The 22,315-nt window shown below is 54.5% G+C and overlaps 1 protein-coding gene across 4 annotated transcripts in view; it reads right to left on the bottom strand.

The window, feature by feature from the left end:
* abcd3a (ATP-binding cassette, sub-family D (ALD), member 3a) overlaps positions 1-22,315 on the bottom strand; it is a 49,420-nt gene that overhangs the window by 8,233 nt on the left and 18,872 nt on the right. For 3 of the 4 annotated variants that reach the window (XM_080515298.1, XM_080515297.1, XM_080515300.1), the window contains 10 exons: positions 19,734-19,803; positions 19,442-19,539; positions 19,177-19,268; positions 18,601-18,692; positions 18,444-18,510; positions 18,316-18,379; positions 18,127-18,204; positions 17,983-18,048; positions 15,038-15,127; positions 14,818-14,937 (listed from right to left, as the gene is read on the bottom strand). In XM_080515298.1, coding sequence (XP_080371424.1) covers positions 14,818-14,937; positions 15,038-15,127; positions 17,983-18,048; positions 18,127-18,204; positions 18,316-18,379; positions 18,444-18,510; positions 18,601-18,692; positions 19,177-19,268; positions 19,442-19,539; positions 19,734-19,803 — 837 coding nt within the window. The remainder of the gene's footprint in view (positions 1-14,817; positions 14,938-15,037; positions 15,128-17,982; positions 18,049-18,126; positions 18,205-18,315; positions 18,380-18,443; positions 18,511-18,600; positions 18,693-19,176; positions 19,269-19,441; positions 19,540-19,733; positions 19,804-22,315) is intronic. The other variant, XM_080515299.1, reaches the window with a different exon arrangement.

Raw genomic sequence — 22,315 nt, 5'->3', positions numbered from 1 at the left:
CGGCTTTACCTCACCGCCCCGTACGGCTTTACCTCACTCCTCCGTACGGCTTTACCTCACTCCTCCGTACGGCTTTACCTCACTCCGCCATACGCCTTTACCTCACCGCCCCGTATGCCTTTACCTCACTCCTCCGTACGCCTTTACCTCACCCTCCCGTACGCCTTTACCTCACTCCTCCGTACGGCTTTACCTCACCCTCCCGTACGCCTTTACCTCACCGCCCCGGACGCCTTTACCTAACCGCCCCGTACGGCTTTACCTCACCGCCCCGTACGGCTTTACCTCACTCCGCCATACGCCTTTACCTCACCGCCCCGTATGCCTTTACCTCACTCCGCCGTACGGCTCTACCTCACCGTCCCGTACGCCTTTACCTCACTCCTCCGTACGGCTTTACCTCACCGCCCCGTACGGCTTTACCTCACTGCCCCGTACGCCTTTACCTCACTCCTCCGTACGGCTTTACCTCACCCTCCCGTATGCCTTTACCTCACCCTCCCGTACGCCTTTACCTATCCCTCCCGTACGGCTTTACCTCACCGCCCCGTACGGCTCTACCTCACCGGCCCGTACGCCTTTACCTCACTCCTCCGTACGGCTCTACCTCACCGTCCTTTACGCCTTTACCTCACTCCTCCGTACGGCTTTACCTCACCGCCCCGTACGGCTTTACCTCACCGCCACGTACGCCTTTACCTCACTCCTCCGTACGGCTTTACCTCACTCCGCCATACGCCTTTACCTCACCGCCCCGTACGCCTTTACCTCACCGCCCCGTACGGCTCTACCTCACCGCCCCGTACGGCTCTACCTCACCGGCCCGTACGCCTTTACCTCACTCCTCCGTACGGCTATACCTCACCTCCCCGTACACCTTTACCTCACCTCCCCGTACGCCTTTACCTCACTCCTCCATACGCCTTTACCTCACCGCCCCGTACGCCTTTACCTCACTCCTCCATACGCCTTTACCTCAACGCCCCGTACGCCTTTACCTCACCGCCCCGTACGGCTTTACCTCACCGCCCCGTACGGCTTTACCTCACCGCCCCGTACGCCTTTACCTCACCGCCCCGTACGGCTTTACCTCACCGCCCCGTACGCCTTTACCTCACTCCTCCGTACGGCTTTACCTCACCGCCCCGTACGGCTTTACCTCACCGCCACGTACGCCTTTACCTCACTCCTCCGTACGGCTTTACCTCACTCCGCCATACGCCTTTACCTCACCGCCCCGTACGCCTTTACCTCACCGCCCCGTACGGCTCTACCTCACCGCCCCGTACGGCTCTACCTCACCGGCCCGTACGCCTTTACCTCACTCCTCCGTACGGCTCTACCTCACCGTCCTTTACGCCTTTACCTCACTCCTCCGTACGGCTTTACCTCACCGCCCCGTACGGCTTTACCTCACCGCCACGTACGCCTTTACCTCACTCCTCCGTACGGCTTTACCTCACTCCGCCATACGCCTTTACCTCACCGCCCCGTACGCCTTTACCTCACCGCCCCGTACGGCTCTACCTCACCGCCCCGTACGGCTCTACCTCACCGGCCCGTACGCCTTTACCTCACTCCTCCGTACGGCTATACCTCACCTCCCCGTACACCTTTACCTCACCTCCCCGTACGCCTTTACCTCACTCCTCCATACGCCTTTACCTCACCGCCCCGTACGCCTTTACCTCACTCCTCCATACGCCTTTACCTCAACGCCCCGTACGCCTTTACCTCACCGCCCCGTACGGCTTTACCTCACCGCCCCGTACGGCTTTACCTCACTCCTCCGTACGGCTTTACCTCACTCCTCCGTACGGCTTTACCTCACTCCTCCGTACGGCTTTACCTCACTCCGCCATACGCCTTTACCTCACCGCCCCGTACGGCTTTACCTCACTCCTCCATACGCCTTTACCTCACCGCCCCGTACGCCTTTACCTCACCGCCCCGTACGCCTTTACCTCACCGCCCCGTACGGCTTTACCTCACCGCCCCGTACGCCTTTACCTCACTCCTCCATACGCCTTTACCTCACCGCCCCGTACGCCTTTACCTCACCGCCCCGTACGCCTTTACCTCACTCCTCCGTACGGCTTTACCTCACTCCTCTGTACGCCTTTACCTATCCCTCCCGTACGCCTTTACCTCACTCCTCCGTACGGCTTTACCTCACTCCGCCATACGCCTTTACCTCACCGCCCCGTACGGCTTTACCTCACTCCTCCATACGCCTTTACCTCACCGCCCCGTACGCCTTTACCTCACCGCCCCGTACGCCTTTACCTCACCGCCCCGTACGGCTTTACCTCACCGCCCCGTACGCCTTTACCTCACTCCGCCATACGCCTTTACCTCACCGCCCCGTATGCCTTTACCTCACTCCTCCGTACGGCTCTACCTCACCGTCCCGTACGCCTTTACCTCACTCCTCCGTACGGCTTTACCTCACCGCCCCGTACGGCTTTACCTCACTGCCCCGTACGCCTTTACCTCACTCCTCCATACGCCTTTACCTCACCGCCCCGTACGCCTTTACCTCACTCCTCCGTACGGCTTTACCTCACCCTCCCGTATGCCTTTACCTCACCCTCCCGTACGCCTTTACCTCACCGCCCCGTACGGCTCTACCTCACCGGCCCGTACGCCTTTACCTCACTCCTCCGTACGGCTCTACCTCACCGCCCTTTACGCCTTTACCTCACTCCTCCGTACGGCTTTACCTCACCGCCCCGTACGGCTTTACCTCACCGCCCCGTACAGCATTACCTCACCGCCCCGTACGCCTTTACCTCACCGCCCCGTACGGCTTTACCTCACCGCCCCGTACGCCTTTACCTCACCGCCCCGTACGCCTTTACCTCACCGCCCCGTACGGCTTTACCTCACCGCCCCGTACGCCTTTACCTCACCGCCCCGTACGGCTTTACCTCACCGCCCCGTACGCCTTTACCTCACCGCCCCATACGGCTTTACCTCACCGCCCCGTACGGCTTTACCTCACCGCCCCGTACGGCTTTACCTCACCGCCCCGTACGCCTTTACCTCACTCCTCCGTACTGCTTTACCTCACCGCCCCGTACGCCTTTACCTCACCCTCCCGTACGCCTTTACCTCACTCCTCCGTACGGCTTTACCTCACCCTCCCGTATGCCTTTACCTCATTCCTCCATACGCCTTTACCTCACCGCCCCGTACGCCTTTACCTCACTCCTCCATACGCCTTTACCTCACCGCCCTGTACGCCTTTACCTCACTCCTCCGTACGCCTTTACCTCACTGCTCCGTACGCCTTTACCTCACTGCTCCGTACGGATTTACCTCACCCTCCCGTATGCCTTTACCTCACCCTCCCGTACGCCTTTACCTATCCCTCCCGTACGCCTTTACCTCACCGCCCCGGACGGCTTTACCTCACCGCCCCGTACGGCTTTACCTCACTCCTCCGTACGGCTTTACCTCACTCCTCCGTACGGCTTTACCTCACTCCGCCATACGCCTTTACCTCACCGCCCCGTATGCCTTTACCTCACTCCTCCGTACGCCTTTACCTCACCCTCCCGTACGCCTTTACCTCACTCCTCCGTACGGCTTTACCTCACCCTCCCGTACGCCTTTACCTCACCGCCCCGGACGCCTTTACCTAACCGCCCCGTACGGCTTTACCTCACCGCCCCGTACGGCTTTACCTCACTCCGCCATACGCCTTTACCTCACCGCCCCGTATGCCTTTACCTCACTCCGCCGTACGGCTCTACCTCACCGTCCCGTACGCCTTTACCTCACTCCTCCGTACGGCTTTACCTCACCGCCCCGTACGGCTTTACCTCACTGCCCCGTACGCCTTTACCTCACTCCTCCGTACGGCTTTACCTCACCCTCCCGTATGCCTTTACCTCACCCTCCCGTACGCCTTTACCTATCCCTCCCGTACGGCTTTACCTCACCGCCCCGTACGGCTCTACCTCACCGGCCCGTACGCCTTTACCTCACTCCTCCGTACGGCTCTACCTCACCGTCCTTTACGCCTTTACCTCACTCCTCCGTACGGCTTTACCTCACCGCCCCGTACGGCTTTACCTCACCGCCACGTACGCCTTTACCTCACTCCTCCGTACGGCTTTACCTCACTCCGCCATACGCCTTTACCTCACCGCCCCGTACGCCTTTACCTCACCGCCCCGTACGGCTCTACCTCACCGCCCCGTACGGCTCTACCTCACCGGCCCGTACGCCTTTACCTCACTCCTCCGTACGGCTATACCTCACCTCCCCGTACACCTTTACCTCACCTCCCCGTACGCCTTTACCTCACTCCTCCATACGCCTTTACCTCACCGCCCCGTACGCCTTTACCTCACTCCTCCATACGCCTTTACCTCAACGCCCCGTACGCCTTTACCTCACCGCCCCGTACGGCTTTACCTCACCGCCCCGTACGGCTTTACCTCACCGCCCCGTACGCCTTTACCTCACCGCCCCGTACGGCTTTACCTCACCGCCCCGTACGCCTTTACCTCACTCCTCCGTACGGCTTTACCTCACCGCCCCGTACGGCTTTACCTCACCGCCACGTACGCCTTTACCTCACTCCTCCGTACGGCTTTACCTCACTCCGCCATACGCCTTTACCTCACCGCCCCGTACGCCTTTACCTCACCGCCCCGTACGGCTCTACCTCACCGCCCCGTACGGCTCTACCTCACCGGCCCGTACGCCTTTACCTCACTCCTCCGTACGGCTCTACCTCACCGTCCTTTACGCCTTTACCTCACTCCTCCGTACGGCTTTACCTCACCGCCCCGTACGGCTTTACCTCACCGCCACGTACGCCTTTACCTCACTCCTCCGTACGGCTTTACCTCACTCCGCCATACGCCTTTACCTCACCGCCCCGTACGCCTTTACCTCACCGCCCCGTACGGCTCTACCTCACCGCCCCGTACGGCTCTACCTCACCGGCCCGTACGCCTTTACCTCACTCCTCCGTACGGCTATACCTCACCTCCCCGTACACCTTTACCTCACCTCCCCGTACGCCTTTACCTCACTCCTCCATACGCCTTTACCTCACCGCCCCGTACGCCTTTACCTCACTCCTCCATACGCCTTTACCTCAACGCCCCGTACGCCTTTACCTCACCGCCCCGTACGGCTTTACCTCACCGCCCCGTACGGCTTTACCTCACTCCTCCGTACGGCTTTACCTCACTCCTCCGTACGGCTTTACCTCACTCCTCCGTACGGCTTTACCTCACTCCGCCATACGCCTTTACCTCACCGCCCCGTACGGCTTTACCTCACTCCTCCATACGCCTTTACCTCACCGCCCCGTACGCCTTTACCTCACCGCCCCGTACGCCTTTACCTCACCGCCCCGTACGGCTTTACCTCACCGCCCCGTACGCCTTTACCTCACTCCTCCATACGCCTTTACCTCACCGCCCCGTACGCCTTTACCTCACCGCCCCGTACGCCTTTACCTCACTCCTCCGTACGGCTTTACCTCACTCCTCTGTACGCCTTTACCTATCCCTCCCGTACGCCTTTACCTCACTCCTCCGTACGGCTTTACCTCACTCCGCCATACGCCTTTACCTCACCGCCCCGTACGGCTTTACCTCACTCCTCCATACGTCTTTACCTCACCGCCCCGTACGCCTTTACCTCACCGCCCCGTACGCCTTTACCTCACCGCCCCGTACGGCTTTACCTCACCGCCCCGTACGCCTTTACCTCACTCCGCCATACGCCTTTACCTCACCGCCCCGTATGCCTTTACCTCACTCCTCCGTACGGCTCTACCTCACCGTCCCGTACGCCTTTACCTCACTCCTCCGTACGGCTTTACCTCACCGCCCCGTACGGCTTTACCTCACTGCCCCGTACGCCTTTACCTCACTCCTCCATACGCCTTTACCTCACCGCCCCGTACGCCTTTACCTCACTCCTCCGTACGGCTTTACCTCACCCTCCCGTATGCCTTTACCTCACCCTCCCATACGCCTTTACCTCACCGCCCCGTACGCCTTTACCTCACTCCTCCGTACGGCTTTACCTCACCCTCCCGTATGCCTTTACCTCACCCTCCCGTACGCCTTCACCTCACCGCCCCGTACGGCTCTACCTCACCGGCCCGTACGCCTTTACCTCACTCCTCCGTACGGCTCTACCTCACCGCCCTTTACGCCTTTACCTCACTCCTCCGTACGGCTTTACCTCACCGCCCCGTACGGCTTTACCTCACCGCCCCGTACAGCATTACCTCACCGCCCCGTACGCCTTTACCTCACCGCCCCGTACGGCTTTACCTCACCGCCCCGTACGCCTTTACCTCACCGCCCCGTACGCCTTTACCTCACCGCCCCGTACGGCTTTACCTCACCGCCCCGTACGCCTTTACCTCACCGCCCCGTACGGCTTTACCTCACCGCCCCGTACGCCTTTACCTCACCGCCCCATACGGCTTTACCTCACCGCCCCGTACGGCTTTACCTCACCGCCCCGTACGGCTTTACCTCACCGCCCCGTACGCCTTTACCTCACTCCTCCGTACTGCTTTACCTCACCGCCCCGTACGCCTTTACCTCACCCTCCCGTACGCCTTTACCTCACTCCTCCGTACGGCTTTACCTCACCCTCCCGTATGCCTTTACCTCATTCCTCCATACGCCTTTACCTCACCGCCCCGTACGCCTTTACCTCACTCCTCCATACGCCTTTACCTCACCGCCCTGTACGCCTTTACCTCACTCCTCCGTACGCCTTTACCTCACTGCTCCGTACGCCTTTACCTCACTGCTCCGTACGGATTTACCTCACCCTCCCGTATGCCTTTACCTCACCCTCCCGTACGCCTTTACCTATCCCTCCCGTACGCCTTTACCTCACCGCCCCGGACGGCTTTACCTCACCGCCCCGTACGGCTTTACCTCACTCCTCCGTACGGCTTTACCTCACTCCTCCGTACGGCTTTACCTCACTCCGCCATACGCCTTTACCTCACCGCCCCGTATGCCTTTACCTCACTCCTCCGTACGCCTTTACCTCACCCTCCCGTACGCCTTTACCTCACTCCTCCGTACGGCTTTACCTCACCCTCCCGTACGCCTTTACCTCACCGCCCCGGACGCCTTTACCTAACCGCCCCGTACGGCTTTACCTCACCGCCCCGTACGGCTTTACCTCACTCCGCCATACGCCTTTACCTCACCGCCCCGTATGCCTTTACCTCACTCCTCCGTACGGCTCTACCTCACCGTCCCGTACGCCTTTACCTCACTCCTCCGTACGGCTTTACCTCACCGCCCCGTACGGCTTTACCTCACTGCCCCGTACGCCTTTACCTCACTCCTCCGTACGGCTTTACCTCACCCTCCCGTATGCCTTTACCTCACCCTCCCGTACGCCTTTACCTATCCCTCCCGTACGGCTTTACCTCACCGCCCCGTACGGCTCTACCTCACCGGCCCGTACGCCTTTACCTCACTCCTCCGTACGGCTCTACCTCACCGTCCTTTACGCCTTTACCTCACTCCTCCGTACGGCTTTACCTCACCGCCCCGTACGGCTTTACCTCACCGCCACGTACGCCTTTACCTCACTCCTCCGTACGGCTTTACCTCACTCCGCCATACGCCTTTACCTCACCGCCCCGTACGCCTTTACCTCACCGCCCCGTACGGCTCTACCTCACCGCCCCGTACGGCTCTACCTCACCGGCCCGTACGCCTTTACCTCACTCCTCCGTACGGCTATACCTCACCTCCCCGTACACCTTTACCTCACCTCCCCGTACGCCTTTACCTCACTCCTCCATACGCCTTTACCTCACCGCCCCGTACGCCTTTACCTCACTCCTCCATACGCCTTTACCTCAACGCCCCGTACGCCTTTACCTCACCGCCCCGTACGGCTTTACCTCACCGCCCCGTACGGCTTTACCTCACTCCTCCGTACGCCTTTACCTCACTCCTCCGTACGGCTTTACCTCACTCCTCCGTACGCCTTTACCTCACCGCCCCGTACGGCTTTACCTCACTCCTCCATACGCCTTTACCTCACCGCCCCGTACGCCTTTACCTCACCGCCCCGTACGCCTTTACCTCACCGCCCCGTACGGCTTTACCTCACCGCCCCGTACGCCTTTACCTCACTCCTCCATACGCCTTTACCTCACCGCCCCGTACGCCTTTACCTCACCGCCCCGTACGCCTTTACCTCACTCCTCCGTACGGCTTTACCTCACTCCTCTGTACGCCTTTACCTATCCCTCCCGTACGCCTTTACCTCACTCCTCCGTACGGCTTTACCTCACTCCGCCATACGCCTTTACCTCACCGCCCCGTACGGCTTTACCTCACTCCTCCATACGCCTTTACCTCACCGCCCCGTACGCCTTTACCTCACCGCCCCGTACGCCTTTACCTCACCGCCCCGTACGGCTTTACCTCACCACCCCGTACGCCTTTACCTCACTCCTCCATACGCCTTTACCTCACCGCCCCGTACGCCTTTACCTCACCGCCCCGTACGCCTTTACCTCACTCCTCCGTACGGCTTTACCTCACTCCTCTGTACGCCTTTACCTATCCCTCCCGTACGCCTTTACCTCACCGCCCCGGACGCCTTTACCTCACCGCCCCGTACGCCTTTACCTCACCGCCCCGGACGCCTTTACCTCACCGCCCCGTACGGCTTTACCTCACTCCTCCGTACGGCTTTACCTCACTCCGCCATACGCCTTTACCTCACCGCCCCGTACGGCTTTACCTCACTCCTCCATACGCCTTTACCTCACCGCCCCGTACGGCTTTACCTCACCGCCCCGTACGGCTTTACCTCACCGCCCCGTACGCCTTTACCTCACTCCTCCATACGCCTTTACCTCACTCCTCCGTACGGCTTTACCTCACCGCCCCGTACGCCTTTACCTCACTCCTCCGTACTGCTTTACCTCACCGCCCCGTACGCCTTTACCTCATTCCTCCATACGCCTTTACCTCACCGCCCCGTACGCCTTTACCTCACTCCTCCGTACGCCTTTACCTCACTGCTCCGTACGGCTTTACCTCACCCTCCCGTATGCCTTTACCTCACCCTCCCGTACGCCTTTACCTAACCGCCCCGTACGGCTTTACCTCACCGCCCCGTACGGCTTTACCTCACTCCGCCATACACCTGTACCTCACCGCCCCGTATGCCTTTACCTCACTCCTCCGTACGGCTCTACCTCACCGTCCCGTACGCCTTTACCTCACTCCTCCGTACGGCTTTACCTCACCGCCCCGTACGGCTTTACCTCACCGCCCCGTACGCCTTTACCTCACCGCCCCGTACGCCTTTACCTCACTCCTCCATACGCCTTTACCTCACCGCCCCGTACGCCTTTACCTCACTCCTCCGTACGGCTCTACCTCACCGCCCTTTACGCCTTTACCTCACTCCTCCATACGGCTTTACCTCACCCTCCCGTATGCCTTTACCTCACCCTCCCGTACGCCTTTACCTATCCCTCCCGTACGGCTATACCTCACCGCCCTGTACGGCTCTACCTCACCGGCCCGTACGGCTTTACCTCACTCCTCCGTACGGCTTTACCTCACCGCCCCGTACGCCTTTACCTCACCGCCCCGTACGCCTTTACCTCACCGCCCCGTACGGCTTTACCTCACCGCCACGTACGCCTTTACCTCACTCCTCCGTACGGCTTTACCTCACTCCGCCATACGCCTTTACCTCACCGCCCCGTACGCCTTTACCTCACTCCTCCGTACGGCTCTACCTCACCGGCCTGTACGCCTTTACCTCACTCCTCCATACGCCTTTACCTCACCGCCCCGTACGGCTTTACCTCACCGCCCCGTACGCCTTTACCTCACCTCCCCGTACGGCTTTACCTCACCGGCCTGTACGCCTTTACCTCACTCCTCCATACGGCTTTACCTCACCCTCCCGTATGCCTTTACCTCACCCTCCCGTACGCCTTTACCTATCCCTCCCGTACGGCTTTACCTCACCGCCCTGTACGGCTCTACCTCACCGGCCCGTATGCCTTTACCTCACTCCTCCGTACGGCTTTACCTCACCGCCCCGTACGCCTTTACCTCACCGCCCCGTACGCCTTTACCTCACCGCCCCGTACGGCTTTACCTCACCGCCACGTACGCCTTTACCTCACTCCTCCGTACGGCTTTACCTCACTCCGCCATACGCCTTTACCTCACCGCCCCGTACGCCTTTACCTCACTCCTCCGTACGGCTCTACCTCACCGGCCTGTACGCCTTTACCTCACTCCTCCATACGCCTTTACCTCACCGCCCCGTACGCCTTTACCTCACTCCTCCGTACGGCTCTACCTCACCGGCCTGTACGCCTTTACCTCACTCCTCCATACGCCTTTACCTCACCGCCCCGTACGGCTTTACCTCACCGCCCCGTACGCCTTTACCTCACCTCCCCGTACGCCTTTACCTCACTCCTCCATACGCCTTTACCTCACCGCCCTGTACGCCTTTACCTCACCGCCCCGTACGGCTTTACCTCACCGCCCCGTACGCCTTTACCTCACCTCCCCGTACGCCTTTACCTCACTCCTCCATACGCCTTTACCTCACCGCCCTGTACGCCTTTACCTCACTCCTCCATACGCCTTTACCTCACCGCCCCGTACGCCTTTACCTCACCGCCCCGTACGGCTTTACCTCACCGCCCCGTACGGCTTTACCTCACCGCCCCGTACGGCTTTACCTCACTCCTCCGTACGCCTTTACCTCACTCCTCCGTACGGCTCTACCTCACCGCCCCGTACGGCTTTACCTCACCGCCCCGTACGCCTTTACCTCACTCCTCCGTACGCCTTTACCTCACTCCTCCGTACGCCTTTACCTCGCTCCTCCGTACGGCTTTACCTCACTCCTCTGTACGGCTTTACCTCACCGCCCCGTACGGCTCTACCTCACCGGCCCGTACGCCTTTACCTCACTCCTCCGTACGGCTTTACCTCACTCCGCCATACGCCTTTACCTCACCTCCCCGTACGCCTTTACCTCACTCCTCCGTACGGCTCTACCTCACCGGCCCGTACGCCTTTACCTCACTCCTCCGTACGGCTATACCTCACCTCCCCGTACGCCTTTACCTCACCTCCCCGTACGCCTTTACCTCACTCCTCCGTACGCCTTTACCTCACTCCTCCGTACGGCTCTACCTCACCGCCCCGTACGGCTTTACCTATCCCTCCCGTACGCCTTTACCTCACCGCCCCGTACGGCTTTACCTCACTCCGCCCGTACGCCTTTACCTCACCCTCCCGTACGCCTTTACCTCACCGCCCCGTACGCCTTTACCTCACCGCCCCGGACGCCTTTACCTCACTCCTCCGTACGCCTTTACCTCACTCCTCCGTACGGCTTTACATCACCCTCCCGTATGCCTTTACCTCACCCTCCCGTATGCCATTACCTCACCCTCCCGTACGCCTTTACCTATCCCTCCGTACGGCTCTACCTCACTGCCCCGGACGCCTTTACCTCACCGCCCCGTACGGCTCTACCTCACTCCTCCGTACGGCTTTACCTCACCCTCCCGTATGCCTTTACCTCACCGCCCCGTACGGCTTTACCTCACCGCCCCGTACGGCTTTACCTCACCGCCCCGTACGCCTTTACCTCACCGCCCCGTACGCCTTTACCTCACTCCTCCGTACGGCTTTACCTCACCGCCCCGTACGGCTTTACCTCACCGCCCCATACGGCTTTACCTCACTCCTCCGTGCGGCTTTACCTCACCGCCCCATACGGCTTTACCTCACCGCCCCGTACGGCTTTACCTCACCGCCCCGTACGCCTTTACCTCACCGCCCCGTACGCCTTTACCTCACCGCCCCGTACGGCTTTACCTCACCGCCCCGTACGCCTTTACCTCACCGCCCCGTACGGCTTTACCTCACCGCCCCGTACGAGATCTCCGTAGAACGAGATCCCGGATACAAGCGGCTGAAATGAGCTTCCTCCGTAGGGTGTCTGGGCGTACCCTTAGAGATAGGGTGAGGAGCTCAGTCACCCTTAGAGATAGGGTGAGGAGCTCAGTCACCCTTAGAGATAGGGTGAGGAGCTCAGTCACCCTTAGAGATAGGGGGAGGAGCTCAGTCACCCTTAGAGATAGGGTGAGGAGCTCAGTCACCCTTAGAGATAGGGGGAGGAGCTCAGTCACCCTTAGAGATAGGGGGAGGAGCTCAGTCACTCTTAGAGATAGGGTGAGGAGCTCAGCCACCAGGGAGGAGCTCAGAGTAGAGCCGCTGCTCCTCCACATCCAGAGGAGCAGCTGAGGTGGCTTGGGCACCTGTTTCGGATGCCCCCCGGACGCCTCCCGAGGGAAGTGTTCTGGGCATGTCCCTCCGGTAGGAGGCCTCAGGACAGACCCAGGACACGCTGGAGGGACTATGTCTCTCTATGGCCTGGGAACGCCTTGGGGTGCCACCGGAAGAGCTGGAGGAAGAGTCTGGGGTGAGGGAAGTCTGGGCAACTCTGCTCTGACTGCTGCCTCCGCGACCCGGCCCCAGATAAGCGGCAGACAATGGATGATGGATGGAACATCTGACTTAAAATCTTCTAAACCTACTACTGATAGCCAGCAAGAACTCTCCATCAAGGAAATGGCTAACCAGGAGCCACCAGCCATGGGAGAATAGACTGTCACAGTAAAAGAATTATACCAAATGGAAAGACTGACATTCTCCCTGAGACTCTGTGGGAACTGCTGAGAAATACTGGGTGAAATGGCAAATATACTGTATGTAAGAGAGAAAGTGATTTCACCTTCATCTGCTGACTATAATGGGATTGATGGACGGACTCATATTGGAGGAATTCCCACCCAGAGTCGGTTAACCTCCGCTGACACACCACAGAGAACTGTAATCCCATGTAACACAGGAATATTGCTGCTTGTACTTATTCCACTGAAAAACCACAATGTATCTCACCCGGTGACCCGATTGTTCTGTTCCGTTTTGTTCTCTTTATAAAACTTAAAAAATTAAGTATATAAAAAAAAAAAAAAAATCTTCCAAGAATATAAAGGATCATCTGTATTGGGGAAGTTTTTAACTGAGTGTGCGGACTAGTTGTGATGTGTTATACAGCGTGACACCATTGGCTCCCTGCAGCATCCTCCTCTCTGATCAACTCCAGGGAATTTCTGTGTGAACTGTTCAGTAGCTGATGGTAAAATTCAAACTTGGTCAAACTGCCTCCCAACCAACTGCCCCCTGCTTCTCACCCCGACTTCCGAGCAGGACAAACGTCCTTGCCTCACCAGGAAGACCAAGGGAGCACAAAGTGTACCACAGAACCAAACCAAGGTTCAGCCTGGTGGCGAGCAGAACTCACCGTTTGGACTATACTTATTATCTTTTCCTTTACCTTCTTTTTGGATCCTGGGAACCAGACAAGAAGCCGCACCCCTTGTGTACTGTGTAGTATATAGTTTGTAATATGCAGTGTGTACTGTGTAGTATTTAGTGTGCAGTGTGTAGTCTGTACAGTGTAGTATGTAGTGTGTAGCATGTACTGTGTAGTATGTAGTATGTAGTGTGCAGTGTGTACTGTATAGAATGTAGTGTGTACTGTGTAGTATGTAGTAGGTAGTGTGCAGTGTGTATTGTGTAGTAAGTAGTGTGTACTGTGCAGTATGTAGTGTGCAGTGTGTGTACTGTGTAGTATGTAGTGTGTGTACTGTGTAGTATGTAGTGTGCAGTGTGTGTACTGTGTAGTATGTACTGTTTACTATGTAGTGTGCAGTGTGTGTACTGTGTAGTATGTACTGTGTAGTATGTAGTGTGTGTACTGTGTAGTATGTACTGTTTACTATGTAGTGTGCAGTGTGTGTACTGTGTAGTATGTAGTGTGTGTACTGTGTAGTATGTAGTGTGCAGTGTGTACTGTATAGAATGTAGTGTGTACTGTGTAGTATGTAGTAGGTAGTGTGCAGTGTGTATTGTGTAGTAAGTAGTGTGTACTGTGCAGTATGTAGTGTGCAGTGTGTGTACTGTGTAGTATGTAGTGTGTGTACTGTGTAGTATGTAGTGTGCAGTGTGTGTACTGTGTAGTATGTACTGTTTACTATGTAGTGTGCAGTGTGTGTACTGTGTAGTATGTACTGTGTAGTATGTAGTGTGTGTACTGTGTAGTATGTACTGTTTACTATGTAGTGTGCAGTGTGTGTACTGTGTAGTATGTAGTGTGTGTACTGTGTAGTATGTAGTGTGCAGTGTGTACTGTATAGAATGTAGTGTGTACTGTGTAGTATGTAGTAGGTAGTGTGCAGTGTGTATTGTGTAGTAAGTAGTGTGTACTGTGCAGTATGTAGTGTGCAGTGTGTGTACTGTTTAGTATGTAGTGTGCAGTGTGTGTACTGTGTAGTATGTAGTGTGTGTACTGTGTAGTATGTAGTGTGCAGTGTGTACTGTGTAGCATGTACTGTGTACTATGTTGTATGTAATGTGCAGTGTGTAGTATGTAGTGTGTACCGTGTAGTATGCATTGTGTATACTGTGTAGTATGTAGTTTGTAGCGTGTACTGTGTAGTACGTAGTGTGTACTGTGTGGTATGTAGTGTGTACTGTGTAGTACATAGTGTGTACCGTGTAGTATGTAGTGTGTACTGTGTAGTACATAGTGTGTACAGTGTAGTATGTAGTGTGTACTGTGTAGTACATAGTGTGTACCGTGTAGTATGTAGTGTGTACTGTGTAGTACATAGTGTGTACTGTGTAGTATGTAGTGTGTACTGTGTAGTATGCAGTATGTACTCACAGCCATCCTCTGCTTCTCTCCTCCACTCAGTACGTCCATCCAGTCCTGCACGACGTCCCAGCTGCCCTCCCTGTCCAGGATGTGGCCCAGCTGAACGTTGTCCAGGTACTCCTTCAACACCTGCACCCAGCCAGGTGTCAGTAGTGTGTGTGTGTGTGTGTGTGTGTGTGTGTGTGTGTGTGTGTGTGTGTGTGTGTGTGTGTGTGTGTGCGCGCTCTACCTGGTCAGAGATACCCTTCCTCCTCTGGTCTTCGTAGGTGTCGGGGTAAATGACTTGGTCCCTCAGAGTTCCCAGAGTCATGTAGGGTCTCTGAACAAATCCAGGTCCAATCATGATGAATTAAATGCTGACGTGACAACTTTCAACTCAACACACACCACTCTTATAGTTTTCATTCAGAAAAGTTTTCTTGGTTACACAGCAACATTGTGAAGATTAGTTGTTTCAACCACACACGCACACACGCACATGCACACACACACGCACACACACAAATGCAGTATGTAGTATTCAGTGTGTACTATGCAGTGTGTTGTATGCAGTGTAGTGTGCAGTACATAGTATGTGGTGTGCAGTATGCAGTGTGTAGTATTCAGTATGCAGTGTGTGGTATGCAGTGTGTAGTGTGCAGTATGCAGTGTGTAATGTGCAGTATGCAGTGTGTGGTACGCAGTGTGTAGTGTGCAGTATGCAGTGTTTAGTGTGCAGTACATAGTATGTGGTGTGCAGTATGCAGTGTGTAGTATTCAGTATGCAGTGTGTAGTGTGCAGTATGCAGTGTGTGGTGTGCAGTGTTTAGTGTGCAGTATGCAGTGTGTGGTATGCAGTGTGTAGTGTGCAGTATGCAGTGCTTAGTGTGCAGTACATAGTATGTGGTGTGCAGTATGCAGTGTGTAGTATTCAGTATGCAGTGTGTAGTGTGCAGTATGCAGTGTGTGGTGTGCAGTGTTTAGTGTGCAGTATGCAGTGTGTGGTATGCAGTGTGTAGTGTGCAGAGTGTGGTATGCAGTGTGTAGTGTGCAGTATGCAGTGTGCAGTATGCAGTGTGTAATGTGCAGTATGCAGTGTGTAATATGCGGTGTGCAGTATCCAGTGTGTAATGTGCAGTATGCAGTGTGTGGTATGCAGTGTGTAGTATTCAGTATGCAGTGTGTAGTATTCAGTGTGCAGTGTGTACTACGCAGTGTGTTGTGTGCAGTGTGTTGTGTGCAGTATGCAGTGTAGTGTGCAGTAGTTAGTATGCAGTGTGTGGTATGCATTGTGCAGTGTGTACTATGCAGTGTGTTGTGTGCAGTATACAGTGTAGTGTGCAGTTCATAGTATGCAGTGTGTAGTATTCAGTGTGCAGTACATAGTATGCAGTGTGTAGTATTCAGTGTGCAATATGCAGTGTAGTGTGCAGTACATAGTATGCAGTGTGCAGTGTGTGGTATGCAGTGTGTAGTATTCAGTGTGTAGTGTGTAGTATGCCGTGTGCAGTGTGTGGTATTCAGTGTGTAGTGTGCAGTGTGTACTATTCAGTGTGTAGTGTGCAGTATGTAGTATTCAGTGTGCAGTGTGTAGCATTCAGTGTGTGTATGCAGTGTGTAGTATTCAGTGTGTAGTATTCAGTGTGTAGGGTCTAGTATTCAGTGTGTAGTATTCAGTGTGTAGTGTGCAGTGTGTGGTATGCAGTGTGTAGTGTGTAGTATTCAGTGTGTAGTATGCCGTGTGCAGTGTGTAGTATTTAGTGTGTAGTATGCAGTGTGTAGTATTCAGTGTGTAGTGTGTGGTATGCAGTGTGTAGTATTCAGTGTGTGGTATGCAGTGTGTAGTATGCAGTGTGTGGTATTCAGTGTGTGGTATGCAGTGTGTGGTATGCAGTGTGTAGTATTCAGTGTGTGGTATGCAGTGTGTGGTATGCAGTGTGTGGCATTCAGTGTGTGGTATGCAGTGTGTAGTGTGTGGTATGCAGTGTATAGTGTGTGGTATGCAGTGTATAGTGTGCAGTGTGTAGTATTCAGTGTGTAGTGTGCAGTGTGTGGTATTCAGTGTGTGGTATGCAGTGTGTGGTATGCAGTGTGTAGTATTCAGTGTGTGGTATGCAGTGTGTGGTATGCAGTGTGTGGCATTCAGTGTGTGGTATGCAGTGTGTAGTGTGTGGTATGCAGTGTATAGTGTGCAGTGTGTAGTATTCAGTGTGTAGTGTGCAGTGTGTGGTATGCAGTGTGTAGTATTCAGTGTGTAGTGTGCAGTGCGTAGTATGCAGTGTGTAGTATGCCGTGTGCAGTGTGTAGTATTTAGTGTGTAGTATTCAGTGTGTGGTATTCAGTGTGTAGTGTGCAGTGTGGAGTATGCCGTGTGCAGTGTGTAGTATTTAGTGTGTAGTATGCAGTGTGTAGTATTCAGTGTGTAGTGTGTGGTATTCAGTGTGTAGTGTGCAGTGTGTGGTATGCAGTGTGTAGTATTCAGTGTGTGGTATGCAGTGTGTAGTATGCAGTGTGTGGTATTCAGTGTGTGGTATGCAGTGTGTAGTATTCAGTGTGTGGTATGCAGTGTGTGGTATGCAGTGTGTGGTATGCAGTGTGTAGTGTGTGGTATGCAGTGTATAGTGTGCAGTGTGTAGTATTCAGTGTGTAGTGTGCAGTGTGTGGTATGCAGTGTGTAGTATTCAGTGTGTAGTGCGTAGTATGCAGTGTGTAGTATGCCGTGTGCAGTGTGTAGTATTTAGTGTGTAGTATTCAGTGTGTGGTATTCAGTGTGTAGTGTGCAGTGTGTGGTATGCAGTGTGTAGTATTCAGTGTGCAGTGTGTAGTATTCAGTGTGTGGTATGCTGTGTGTAGTATTCAGTGTGTAGTGTGCAGTGTGTGGTATGCAGTGTTTAGTATTCAGTGTGTAGTGTGCAGTGTGTGGTATGCAGTGTGTAGTATTCAGTGTGCAGTGTGTAGTATTCAGTGTGTGGTATGCTGTGTGTAGTATTCAGTGTGTAGTGTGCAGTGTGTGGTATGCAGTGTTTAGTATTCAGTGTGTAGTGTGCAGTGTGTGCTATGCAGTGTGTGGTATGCAGTGTGTAGTAATCAGTGTGTAGTATGTAGTGTGCAGTGCGTGGTATGCAGTGTGTAGTATTCAGTGTGCAGTGTGTAGTATGCAGTGTGTAGTATACAGTGTGCAGTGAGGAGGCTCACCTGAGGCACATAGAAGAGCTTCCCCCTCTCAGGTTTGGTCAGGGATCCACCAAACAGAGGCCACAGCTGCAGAACAAACACACATGAAGCCTGGGAGCCACAGTGGGACTGTGATCAGTGGATCGTTAAGTAACAGGTACTCACCTCTCCAAGTACTCTGAACAGAGAACTCTTCCCACAGCCATTAGGACCACACACCAGCACGTTAGTACCTGAGCTCACCTGCAACATGAGGGGGCAAGAGAGAGAGACAGACAGGCAGAGAGACAGAGAGACAGCTCTGCATCACGTTGTCCACAGAGGACGAGTGCAGGATGGAGGAGTGTGCTCTACCTCGAAGGTGAGGTCTCTGATCAGGACGTCTCCGTTGGGCGTGGCCAGCGGCGTGTGATGGAACCTGCAGGGATGCAGGGAGACGTCAGACATCCGTCACCTCACCTGGGAGCCTTCAGAGAACTTACTTGATGACGTTGTCCTGGTTGATGATCCGACCGCCGCCAGGCACCAGCTTCTCTGCTGTGTCAGCTTCTGCAGTAACAAGCCACAGTGTGATCCACAGGCCAGCACATCTGAAACATCTGTCCACTGCACCCATCTCTGTCCTGCAGGGACACCCACCTCTGTCCTGCAGGGACACCATGGTTCGCTCATACTTCCCAGCATTCAGCTCCTTCAGCACCTTCATCAGTTCAGTGATTCGCGCTGTGAACCTGTGGACACAAACCTTGTCAACCCAGTGTGACTCAGAGCTGCAGGACAAAGGTCAGCTGATACCAGGCTCAGAGCTACAGGTCAAAGGTCAGCTGATACCAGGCTCAGAGCTGCAGGTCAAAGGTCAGCTGATACCAGGCTCAGAGCTGCAGGTCAAAGCTCATAGCAGCTCCACTGAACTCTGTCCACACAAGCCAAAACTATCTTTTTTCTCCTCGTCAACACGCCGCTATGAACACTGCTCAAAATGATGTAAGTGCATATGCCAAGCCTTTAGGTGGTGCTGTAACTGTGCCACAGAAATACCGCAGGAACGTAGAAGGCGGCCTGGAGAATGTTCCTTATTAGAGTGACGAGCATCAGCAGCATCTGCTCATCCGCCATGTTGCTGTTGTTCAGTGACATCATGGAGAGGGAGGCGGGGCTATAGGTGGAGAGGCGGGGCCATGGCGTGGAGAGGGAGGGGGCACACAACAGACTCACCCTGAGAGGCGGCTCATCTCTCTGCCAGCGAGAACGATCCTGCCCAGAGCCTGAGACATCCTCAGCAGCATCCTGCCACTCTGGTAGTAATCCTACACACACACACACACACACACACAGACATTAAACAGCAGAAGAGTCAGACTTTGAGGTTCTAGTTCAGAGGTCATTTGAAGCCTGTTCCGGGTGTGTGTGTGTGTGTGTGTGTGTGTGTGTGTGTGTGTGTGTGTGTGTGTGTGTGTGTGTGTGTGTGTGTGTGTGTTACCTCCAGCAGGTCAGAGTGTGAGCTGTGCAGGTGTCGAGGGTGTGACAGGTCGAGAAACGGCCGGCTCACCACCAGGTATCCCACCACGGTGGCGATGTCTGTGGAGGAAGGACTCATCAGAAACACACACCTCCACAGCTCCTCCTCCACAGTTTCACTTCTACAGCTCCACCATCACATCTCCTGTACACTCCATTGAGATGAGCATTGCACTGAATATACAGTAAATGTGTCTGTATTATTTTAATTTTCTCTTTGCTGCTCCCACTTGAATTCAAGCTTCTTTACTTACACTTGGCGATGATGCTGTCCACAAAGCCCATGGAGAAGCGGAAGAAGATGAAGCTGTGCAAATGGTCCACCTTTATGAACAGAAAGGACAGTATTACCACCCCACCCCAATAGAAAGGACAGTATTACCATCCCACCCCAATAGAAAGGACAGTATTACCACCCCACCCCAATAGAAAGGACAGTACTACCACCCCACCCCAATAGAAAGTACAGTATTACCACCCCACCCCAATAGAAAGGACAGTATTACCACCCCACCCCAATAGAAAGGACAGTATTACCACCCCACCCCAATAGAAAGGACAGTATTACCATCCCACCCCAATAGAAAGTACAGTATTACCACCCCACCCCAATAGAAAGGACAGTATTACCACCCCACCCCAATAGAAAGGACAGTATTACCACCCCACCCCAATAGAAAGGACAGTATTACCACCCCACCCCAATAGAAAGGACAGTATTACCATCCCACCCCAATAGAAAGTACAGTATTACCACCCCACCCCAATAGAAAGGACAGTATTACCACCCCACCCCAATAGAAAGGACAGTATTACCACCCCACCCCAATAGAAAGTACAGTATTACCACCCCCCCCAACAGAAAGGACAGTATTACCACCCCCCCCAACAGAAAAGACAGTATTACCATCCCACCCCAATAGAAAGGACAGTATTACCACCCCACCCCAATAGAAAGTACAGTATTACCACCCCCCCAATAGAAAGGACAGTATTACCACCCCCCCAACAGAAAGTACAGTATTACCACCCCACCCCAATAGAAAGGACAGTATTACCACCCCACCAACAGAAAGGACAGTATTACCACCCCACCCCAATAGAAAGGACAGTATTACCACCCCACCCCAACAGAAAGGACAGTATTACCACCCCACCCCAATAGAAAGGACAGTATTACCACCCCACCCCAATAGAAAGGACAGTATTACCACCCCACCAACAGAAAGGACAGTATTACCACCCCACCCCAATAGAAAGGACAGTATTACCACCCCACCCCAATAGAAAGGACAGTATTACCACCCCACCCCAATAGAAAGGACAGTATTACCACCCCACCAACAGAAAGGACAGTATTACCACCCCACCCCAATAGAAAGGACAGTATTACCACCCCACCCCAATAGAAAGGACAGTATTACCACCCCACCAACAGAAAGTACAGTATTACCACCCCACCCCAATAGAAAGGACAGTATTACCACCCCACCCCAATAGAAAGGACAGTATTACCACCCCACCAACAGAAAGGACAGTATTACCACCCCACCCCAATAGAAAGGACAGTATTACCACCCCACCAACAGAAAGGACAGTATTACCACCCCACCCCAATAGAAAGGACAGTATTACCACCCCACCCCAATAGAAAGGACAGTATTACCACCCCACCCCAATAGAAAGGACAGTATTACCACCCCACCCCAATAGAAAGGACAGTATTACCACCCCACCCCAATAGAAAGGACAGTATTACCACCCCACCCCAATAGAAAGGACAGTATTACCACCCCACCCCAATAGAAAGGACAGTATTACCACCCCACCAACAGAAAGGACAGTATTACCACCCCACCCCAATAGAAAGGACAGTATTACCACCCCACCCCAATAGAAAGGACAGTATTACCACCCCACCAACAGAAAGTACAGTATTACCACCCCACCCCAATAGAAAGGACAGTATTACCACCCCACCAACAGAAAGGACAGTATTACCACCCCACCCCAATAGAAAGGACAGTATTACCACCCCACCCCAATAGAAAGGACAGTATTACCACCCCACCAACAGAAAGAACAGTATTACCACCCCACCCCAATAGAAAGGACAGTATTACCACCCCACCCCAACAGAAAGGACAGTATTACCACCCCACCCCAATAGAAAGGACAGTATTACCACCCCACCCCAATAGAAAGGACAGTATTACCACCCCACCCCAATAGAAAGGACAGTATTACCACCCCACCAACAGAAAGGACAGTATTACCACCCCACCCCAATAGAAAGGACAGTACTACCACCCCACCCCAATAGAAAGGACAGTATTACCACCCCACCAACAGAAAGGACAGTATTACCACCCCACCCCAATAGAAAGGACAGTATTACCACCCCACCCCAATAGAAAGGACAGTATTACCACCCCACCCCAATAGAAAGGACAGTATTACCACCCCACCCCAATAGAAAGGACAGTATTACCACCCCACCCCAATAGAAAGGACAGTATTACCACCCCACCCCAATAGAAAGGACAGTATTACCACCCCACCCCAATAGAAAGGACAGTATTACCACCCCACCCCAATAGAAAGGACAGTATTACCACCCCACCCCAATAGAAAGGACAGTATTACCACCCCACCAACAGAAAGGACAGTATTACCACCCCACCCCAATAGAAAGGACAGTATTACCACCCCACCCCAATAGAAAGGACAGTATTACCACCCCACCAACAGAAAGGACAGTATTACCACCCCACCCCAATAGAAAGGACAGTATTACCACCCCACCCCAATAGAAAGGACAGTATTACCACCCCAC

The sequence above is a fragment of the Blennius ocellaris genome (genome assembly GCF_963422515.1).
Source record: "Blennius ocellaris genome assembly, chromosome: 19".
NCBI lineage: Eukaryota > Metazoa > Chordata > Actinopteri > Blenniiformes > Blenniidae > Blennius > Blennius ocellaris.
The sequence above is the reverse complement of the archived record's forward strand: the minus strand, read 5'-3'. Positions and strand labels throughout refer to the sequence as shown.